At 58.6% G+C, this 8429-nt stretch overlaps 1 protein-coding gene and 1 long non-coding RNA gene across 5 annotated transcripts in view; both read right to left on the bottom strand.

Annotated features, from left to right (window-relative positions):
- Positions 1–1177: 1177 nt before the first annotated feature.
- Positions 1178–2187, bottom strand: LOC141573895 (uncharacterized). The gene is made up of 2 exons (XR_012500309.1): positions 1667–2187; positions 1178–1418 (listed from the first exon to the last, which is right to left on the bottom strand). It is a non-coding gene; the product is annotated as an uncharacterized LOC141573895 (long non-coding RNA).
- A 105-nt stretch (positions 2188–2292) lies between these two features.
- Positions 2293–8429, bottom strand: part of NSMCE1 (NSE1 homolog, SMC5-SMC6 complex component) — a 31694-nt gene continuing 25557 nt past the window's right edge. For all 4 annotated transcript variants that reach the window (XM_010960993.3, XM_010960995.3, XM_074346167.1 and 1 more), the window contains 4 exons: positions 7883–8029; positions 4000–4116; positions 3022–3142; positions 2293–2516 (listed from right to left, as the gene is read on the bottom strand). In XM_010960993.3, coding sequence (XP_010959295.1) covers positions 2437–2516; positions 3022–3142; positions 4000–4116; positions 7883–8029 — 465 coding nt within the window. In that variant the 3' untranslated portion in view covers positions 2293–2436. The remainder of the gene's footprint in view (positions 2517–3021; positions 3143–3999; positions 4117–7882; positions 8030–8429) is intronic.

Below are 8429 nucleotides of genomic sequence, written 5' to 3'. Positions count from 1 at the left end.
AGACTGGAAATGGGAAGAGCAGTGAGTGTCCCTGATCCAGTCATTCCTGGAGGGACAGTCAGGGGCACCAGGGGAGAGCAGAGCCCTGGAAGACAGCTGTGCTGGGAGGTGGGCAGGGCTGGATCACAGGGGCCTGAAGTGCTGGGCAAGCCTGGAATTTCAGGTAAGGGTTTTGGTTGGGCTGCGTGAAGGGGTTCCCAGGAAGTTCACGTTGGTATCAGCACAGGGGAGACTGGTAGCAGGAGGCCAGTGTCCCAGTGGCAAGGTGCTCGAGCCTGCGCAGTAAGACCCTGCCTCGCCCTGAGCACCCCACCACTCGCTGGGACAGGCAGGAAGCCGGCTGTGGGAAGTGCCCTGCCCTCCTGGTGGTGGTGTGCTGGTTTGCTCTTGGCCCCTTGGCCTCCATCCTCCCCTGCCCCTGGGAGTGCAGTCGGAGGGCGTGTCAGCCCGGTCCTTCCTGCACCTGCATCTTGGAGGTGTGTCTGGAGGAAGAATGGAACAGCTGGAGTTGATTTATGGCAGCAGCAGTGCCCCGGTGACAGGAATGGGTCTGTCCAGCCAGAACCCCCAAGTCCAAGGTCCATCTTTCTAGATCAGTTCTCCTGCCCTGCCATCCTCTCTGCAAGCTTCCTCCTACCCCTCTGAGAAATCTCTTCTCAGGAGGGGTGGAGGGGTGCTGGGGATGGTTTCTGACACACAGCTGAACTCCCCTCCTGGTCAGGGCTCCCACAGAGCTACACCAAGGTTTGTTATTTGCCCTCAGGACGCTGGGCTGGGGTCTGGGCTGGCTCCTGGTGATCCAGCTAAATGCCTTTCACTGCCAGGGGAGGGGGGCCTGAGGGCTCGGGCCAGACCTGGACCCTGCTCCACATTGGGCTGACGGAAGTGAACCAGCAGAGCGTCCCTGGCTGCATAGGTGGGGGATACCCCACCCTTTTGGCGCCCACAGTTCATTCCCCCTCTGCCTGGTCATATCACCCTCGTCACTCAGTCATGTGGCTTGGGAGGGGCTGCCCCACCCTCGGCTCAGAGGTGTGCCCCAGGTTGCCAATGCCAGTTGGACTCTCCCATCCCCACCTCCATGAGTGCCCAGATTGGACGTTTGCTGGGATGGGGGAGCCACTAAATGAGACCCGCCTTCTTCCTCCTGATGATGGGGCCTGATGAGGCCTGGAAGCATGGCAGCCATTTTGCTACCATGAAGAAAGAGGCTGGATGTGCTGGGAGACCGTGTTGTAGGCCCCAACATGAGGCCAACTCAGTGACAACAGGGCAGCGACAGAAATTACAGATGCTTGGTGACATCGCTGGAACCAGTAACTCAAGCCTCTCCTGAAGGACCCTCTCTGGGAAGTCCTTCCTCATTGAAGTCAGTCTGAGTGGGTTTTCCATCATGACTGAAGGGGTCTTGATTGATCCTGGAATTGGAAAGGAGGTGAGAGAGGGACTTAAAAGTGTGTTAAGTGTGATGGTCAGGGGAGTGCAGGGCGGTGGGGGACTGGGAGCTGGAGGTGGTGACAGCCTAGCCAAGACCTAACTGGCAGACAGGTGTTAGCCGGCAAGGGCAGGACACAAGGAGAGGGGAGACCAGGCAGGCAGGGGGAACTGTGCGCAAAGGCTCAAGGTGAAGAACAGGTTCATTCAGGAACGGGAAGAAATGCTCTACCCTGAGAAGTGGGAGGGGAGAGGCGGTGAGATACGCAGGATCTCAGCAGGGGCGCATCAGGCACTGTGGGAGGGTCACTGGTGGAGGAGGCTGGAGCCGGGAGCAGAGGCGAGCTGTGCCGAGGGATGGGGAGGTGACCTGGCCTTGGGCAGCGGCTGTGGGGCTGAGGGCCATCTGGCAGGTGGGTTGCCTAAGACGTGATGACAGGCTTGATGCAGGACGACCAGGGAGGGGGGGATCCAGGCCAACTCCCGACTGGGGCAACTGCAGGGCAGGGCTGCTGGCCACCATGTGGGGCAGAGGGCCCCGTGAGGACAGCATACCCCCGCTGTCCTGCCCATCGGTCTCAGGCCGTTCAGGCCAGTCCACCCTGGACCAGAAGAGGGTGTGGCCCATGGGGCATGGAGGCGGGGGGCCAAGGCTCCCACACGTCCAAGTCGGGCCAGCCAGTGAGGATGGGACAAGTGGCCAAAGGCAAAGCTGTCCTGAGCCAGTGGCCTCCCAGGCGTGCTGGGCAGGAGGGGCTCTGCCAGCCTCACAGTGGAGCAAGGGTCTCCCAGCTCTTGGGGAGCATCAGAAAGGAGGGGAAGGCCACGACACAAACCTTACACAGGGATATCCACAGATGGAGGATGCAGCAGCTACTTAGTAAGTTTATTCCAAACTTGTTAATGAGAACGTAAAAAACAAAGGAGGTGATTCATGTGCAACAGGAAAACGATGCCTCGTCCCACCAGGCCACGCAGTCACTTCCCTAATGGCAGCGCCAGCTAGTGCTGCCTGGATCGCGACGACTTTTTGCTGGACTTCGAGATGCCAGCCTCCCTCTCCTTCTCGGGGTCGAAGACTTCTGTACACAAAAAAGCCGCAAAGTACCGTGAATGGCAGGGCTGGCTGACATCCACAGCCACACTTGTGTGCCAAGGACTGTCCTGTGGGACATTCTTCACTGCTAGCCCTCCAGGGAGGCAGGAGTAGCCCCAGCTGACAGATGAATGAACTGAAGGAGCTGGGGAGGCCCCTTTCACTGCTCCTTCCTCCCCCACCCCCAAGACAGCTGCCAGGGAGAGTCTTGTCTACACCTGACCCTCCCTCACAGGCCTTGGGATTTCTACTGGGTTCCAGACAGCCCTGTGGAACCGAGGAAGCAAGCCTGCCTCCCCTGACTGCAGAAGCTGCTTCACCGCGTGGGGCTCAGGTCCCACACATGTGTGGAGCCCTTGTGAGAGTGCCCTGTCCTCTCCTTCCCCCGTCCCTGCTCAGGGCTAGGTGCCAGCACGCGGGCACGCGCTCTACCCTGCCAGCCCAGCTCCTGCTGGAGGCCAGCAGGAGAGGGAGGGCTCAGGGACACGAACCTGGTATCTCATGGGGCCAGTAGTCATTACAGTGGGGACAGTGCGGATCCGAATTGGACTGGAAGTACTTGGCCACACAAGGTAAGTGCATCCTGATCCCACAGGTGTCGCAGCTTTGACCCTGAAACAAGAAAGGTGATGGCCAGGGCGCCTGGCACACATCCCGTGTCCATTAACCTTCAGGGAGCTGCAAGGAAAACGTCCTGCAGGCTCTGACTTTTTGTCTTCCAGGCCCCAAGCTAATGAGAACAACCCCAAAGTCTTCAGTGCAGTGGGTTTTAGTAAAGAATTCTGACAAATGAGCACAGAGGGAAAAAGCTCAAGACTCCAATGGCCAGAGGACGGCGGCGGGGGTGGCAAGCCAGGCCCAGCAGAGCAGCAAGGCGGCCCCCCACCCCCCGCACACGTGGGCCCTGCAAGTGGGCCTGCGGACGGCTGCCACGTTTCAGAAGGCTGTTCAGCGATGTGGGTCAGAAGCTTTAAAAAGCTGTGTGCACGCTCTGTTCCAGAAGTTCCACTCCTAGGAATTCAACCCAAGGAAACCACCACCGGGGGCCCAAGGATGGATGCGCAGAGAGGCCCATCCCAGTGCAGGTGGCGACTGCACTGAGAGAAGAGGAGGAAAACATAAATGTCCAGCACTGGCCTGGCTGCTCTGAAGCCCTACGAAGTTCGCAGGGTAAAACATGACGGGAAAACCACAGCTGATGTAGGAAGAGATTCACCACACAGCTGCCAAGATAGCACAGCCTACACCAAAGACTTCCAAGAGCCTTCCTGGAGAAAAATTAATAAAAAGAGCCCTGGAGCTAGAACAGAGGGATCAGGGAGGAGACGTGGGCATTTGCGTGCTCGTCCTCGGACACGTCTGAGGAGACGCCCCACATCTGCTCATGTCGGAGGAGGCGAGGGCAGTGCCAGAGGCCTGGGCCCAGAAGGAGAGCTCTAGAAGGCGCCCGCCGCCCTGCCCCGCGGTACCTGGATGAGCAGGCTGTGGCAGATGTTGCAGACCTTCACGGCGTCGGGGTACGTCTCCCGGATGTACTGCTCCATCTCCAGGATGGCCCGGCCGTGCAGCGTGAACTCCCCTTCCTTCTGCAGGGGCCGGGCGGGAGGGGCGCTCTTGGATGACACTGGCACCCCCACGGCCCAAGACCCAGAAAGGAGCAGAGGTCTGCATACCCGCCCCAGCGCAGCGGGCGCCCACGCCGGCCCCCTACAGAACCTCAAGTGGGGGAAACTCAGGCAAGACCCAAAGGAAGTCGAGGTGAGGGCCGCCACCCCCGAATTTCTTTATTAGCACCTTACTTGCACCTTCACGGGCGGGATCACCGACCTCGCACAGCAGTCCCATGAGCGACCCCTGCCCCAGCCCCACTGCAATGAGCACACTGAGGCCAGGAGAGGGAGGCAGTGTCCCTGCGGGGTGAACTGCACTGCCCATACCCAGGTGCCCACTCCTTCCTTCCTTCCCCCAGCCCGCCCACCCCACCCCACCCCACCCCACCCCCAGAGAGCAGCTCCCGGCTCCCAGGCCGTCCTTGGCCCTGTGGCTGGTACCTTCTCAAAAGCCCCCAAGTCCATAACGATGCCCCACCTCCACGGCCACCACCTCATCCATCCTCACCCTGCAACTGCTCTCTGAGCCCACCCTGGCCCCTCGGTATGCCGCTCCAGTGGCCTGACCTCTGTGAGGCCCAGCCCTCAGACTCTCCACCATTCTCAGACTGAAGAATCAAATCTCTTACTTCCCACCTCTAGGCTCCCCCTGCCCCCATCTCCCCAGAGGCCCGGCCTTAGCTCCTCAAGCCCATCATGGCCACTGGAGCGCAGGCTGCTCCTTCCGCCCGGACCATCGTCCCCACCCAACAACCCCCGCTGCCAACTCCACAGCCTTCAACTGAGTGGCCCTTCCTCCATCAAGGGGACGTTCCTCTGTTAAAGCTGTCATACAACCCCACTGCCCTTCTATCTGAAACACCACTGCAGTGAGATGTGGGACTGACCTCTCCAACCCTGAGCCCCATGAGGGCAGTGACCAGGTCTGGTTCTGCTCACTCTGTCCGCAGCACCTGACGTGCATGAGGCCCAGTGCCTGGCAGTGCCGTGAGAAACGTCTATGGGAAGACTAAGTGGACCTCATCTCAAGGAGGAATACCCAGGCCTGGGGTCAGCAAGTTCCAGTTCAGAGTCAGGATCCAGCTGCATTCACTAAGCATCCACCAGATGCCTGGAACTCTGCCCAGTGCTTACTGTTCATGATCCCCCTCAGTCCTCAGGGTGCCGTCCCAGGGAGGGGCAGGCGGGGTACTCTGGCGACTCCAAAGCAGACCAAAACCCGAGTGATCTCCCAGGCCTCATTAAAGATCCCCGGAGCTGGGATCTTGCAGTGGGAGTGGTCCTGGAGGTGCGGACATGCAGCTGGCAGTCACACCCCTGCTCTGAGGACCCGCAGTTTCTCTGCAGCCTCCTCCACCTTGGGGCCTCCCCCGCTGACCCTGACCACTCTCCACTCCAAGGCCTCCTGATGGGCTGCAGCTCTGCACCAGGCAGGGCTTCCCACGGGTGCAGGGGCAGGGCTCCCCATGCACTGGGGAGGCCCCGCCGTAGTGAACAGTGCCGCTGGGGCAAGAGCTGCACAGTGCAGCTCCCAGGCAAAGTCCCGCTTCTGAGAAGCCGAGGCACAGACTCAAGACGTGGTCCCTCCCACCAAGGTGCTGTCCCCAGAAGGCTGGTCAGGGGGACCGGCTGGACCCACAGCTGTTCCTGCAAAGGGCCACAGAACTCCCAGCAACCCAGTCCCCATCCTGCCCCTGTGCCAACCAGTTCAGAAAGCACTTGACCCTCCCAAAATAAACCCCTGAGAGCCATCAATATCCTAGTTCTTCAGATGGGAAACGGGCTCAGAACCAAGAAGCCACTTGCCAGAGGTAGTGGCAAGGCCAGAGGAGGACCTGGGGGTGCCTCTCACCAGCATGCCTTGGGTTTGTTCCTTTGTCCACACAAGGCCCGAGGTGTCAGCCAGCCAGGGGCTCCCACAAGGACCGCGGGGCCAAGGAGGCCACTGTTCATGCAGAGCTTGCTTGCTGGCTCGGCAGCTCACAGAACCCCAGGGCTGCCATCCTACCAGAGCTCAGGGCCGCCCCCACTTTACTGAGGAAAAGGGAGAGATGATGGGAGCCTGGGCCCAGTGCACGTCCTGCAGACCCCAGGAGCATGTGCCTTCCTTCTGTCGCCCCTGCCCTGGGCAGTAAAGCACAGTCTTCAACAGAGTTGGGCTCACATCCCTGCACTGTGACAGGACAGCGGCGGCCTGTGCTCGATGTGCATGCCCACTCTCGGGCCCAAAGCTGGGTGCAAAGGGTGCACCTGGGTGCAGAGGGTGAGCTCAGAGGGGAAGAGGTGTGCAGATCGGCATAGTCCCGTGTGAATAAAGATACTGCCTTATCTACGAGGCTTTTTTGCATCATTTTTTCCGGTAAATTTCATGTAAATTCTGTCCCTCTGGAACTTTATCTTCTTGCCCAGTCACTGTTCAGGAAGCAGTTATTGAGCGCCTCCAGGTATGTGACAAGGTACAAGGATGAAGTCACAGTCCTAGCCCTGAGAGAGCTTGCCCAAGGACAGCACGGTCAGTTATGACCCAAGCTTCCCGAGAACATTCCATATTGCCAAATCCACCCCAGAGAGGAAGAAAAACTCTGACAAAGCAACTGATGGGGACCTGCAGTCACCCACGCTGGGGCCTGAATATGGCCCTGCTAGTTGCCAGGTGTCGACTTTGTCCAGATCCCAGAGCTGCAGTGGATCATCTACAACACAGAGCTAAGGGGCTCCCTGTCGTCCCAGCATGTGACATGCAGACATGCCCAGAGATCCTGGAGCCCACCAGGAGCTCCCGCCACCCCTGCCCTCGGCACTGTGGCCTCTCCAGACACTTCCTCCCGTCAGGAAAGTACCTCAGGAACTGTGTTTCTGGTCAAACTGCCAGGGCCACCCCCCCCCAAGAGATCAATAACTCAGAACTCGTCACCTCAACTCCAGAGGCGAGCTCTCCCCAAAAAGGAAGTGAAGCATCATGTTGCCACAGCAGCAGCCTCCAGCCACGGCTCTGACCACCAAGTGAGGAAGTTGGGGGCCGACGTGAGCACATCCTGCCCCGACCAGACAACGGAGGGGCAGAGCCGTGGTAAACTGGACAGCGCTGAGCCTGTCCGGCTCGGGTTTCCTGGAAACTGGTGCATTTGTGGAAAAAGAACTGAAACTTCTGACTGCTTGTCAGTAGAACTAGACACGGGGCATCTAGAAACTTGCTCCTTTCACAGATTGCTACAGCTCCTCTCCAGACACTTTGCTGTGCATCCTCTGTTCTTTAAGGGCCACCATCTAAGTGAAGGAGCCTTAAAAGTGAGAAGCGTGGGTCCTGAACAGCGTGACACTGATGATAATCACCACAGCGGTTCCCGTGGGGGGCCCAGCAGCCGCACCTGACACCCCCAGCCTCATCACACTCCCTACACCCCCAGAGGTGGTTGCCATTACTCCCCTCTTACAGATGGGGAACTCAAGGGCACCTGCACTGGGATTCAGGCCCAGGGCTGATGCTAGAGCCTAACCACTGCACTACACTGCCTTGGGCCCACAGACCGGAGCCCCGGGGCCCACACACCCACACAGCCCCGGGCTCTGCTGCTTCTGCCTGGGGCTCCTGGGACAGGTCATGTGTGGGCATCAGAGCAGATAAGGGGCCTGAAAGGGCCTGGCTCAGTAGACATCCATTGTATACAACACGGTTCTGGTGGAAAAACTGTAATTCATTCTAAAGAGTGAGCCAGGCTGGAGAAATCACGGGACAAAGTACCTCAATCAGCCACTTGTTTTGGACAAACTTCTGCAGCACATGCTCCGCTTCCTTCTTCCTCATCTTCTTGCCTTTAAGCTGATCAACCAGGTTCAAAATATTCGTGGAAGACGCAAAGCCAGTATCTGAATCAATAATCAGTTCCAACTGAAAGAAACAGCAGGTACCACGTCCATCTATTAAATCAGCAAAAACAACTTTTAAGCAATAATACCAATTCTGACAGGGCTGCAGTAAAACAGCTCCTGTCACAGGCAGAAGTGTACGCTCTTTTAGGAAAACAATTTAATAATATGCACAAAAAGCCATAGACATGTTCAGTTTTGACCTTTAACCATCCTAAATGAATGAGCCTGACGCCCTCAAATCAAGAAGGGGGAATCCATGTCCTACTGATGGAGAAGCTGAGGAATGAATAGGAACATGACATGGCGCCCCTCCTATTCAAGGTGGGCAGGCCGGCAAGGCTGGCTGGAGGAGGGGCAGGCTGGAGCCACAAGGGCAGGACTGCAGAGCCAGGGCGGGCCAGCAGGAGAGGATGCTGGGG

Source organism: Camelus bactrianus, chromosome 18, assembly GCF_048773025.1.
Source record: "Camelus bactrianus isolate YW-2024 breed Bactrian camel chromosome 18, ASM4877302v1, whole genome shotgun sequence".
Classification (NCBI taxonomy): domain Eukaryota; kingdom Metazoa; phylum Chordata; class Mammalia; order Artiodactyla; family Camelidae; genus Camelus; species Camelus bactrianus.
This window is presented reverse-complemented; position numbering and strand designations above follow the sequence as displayed.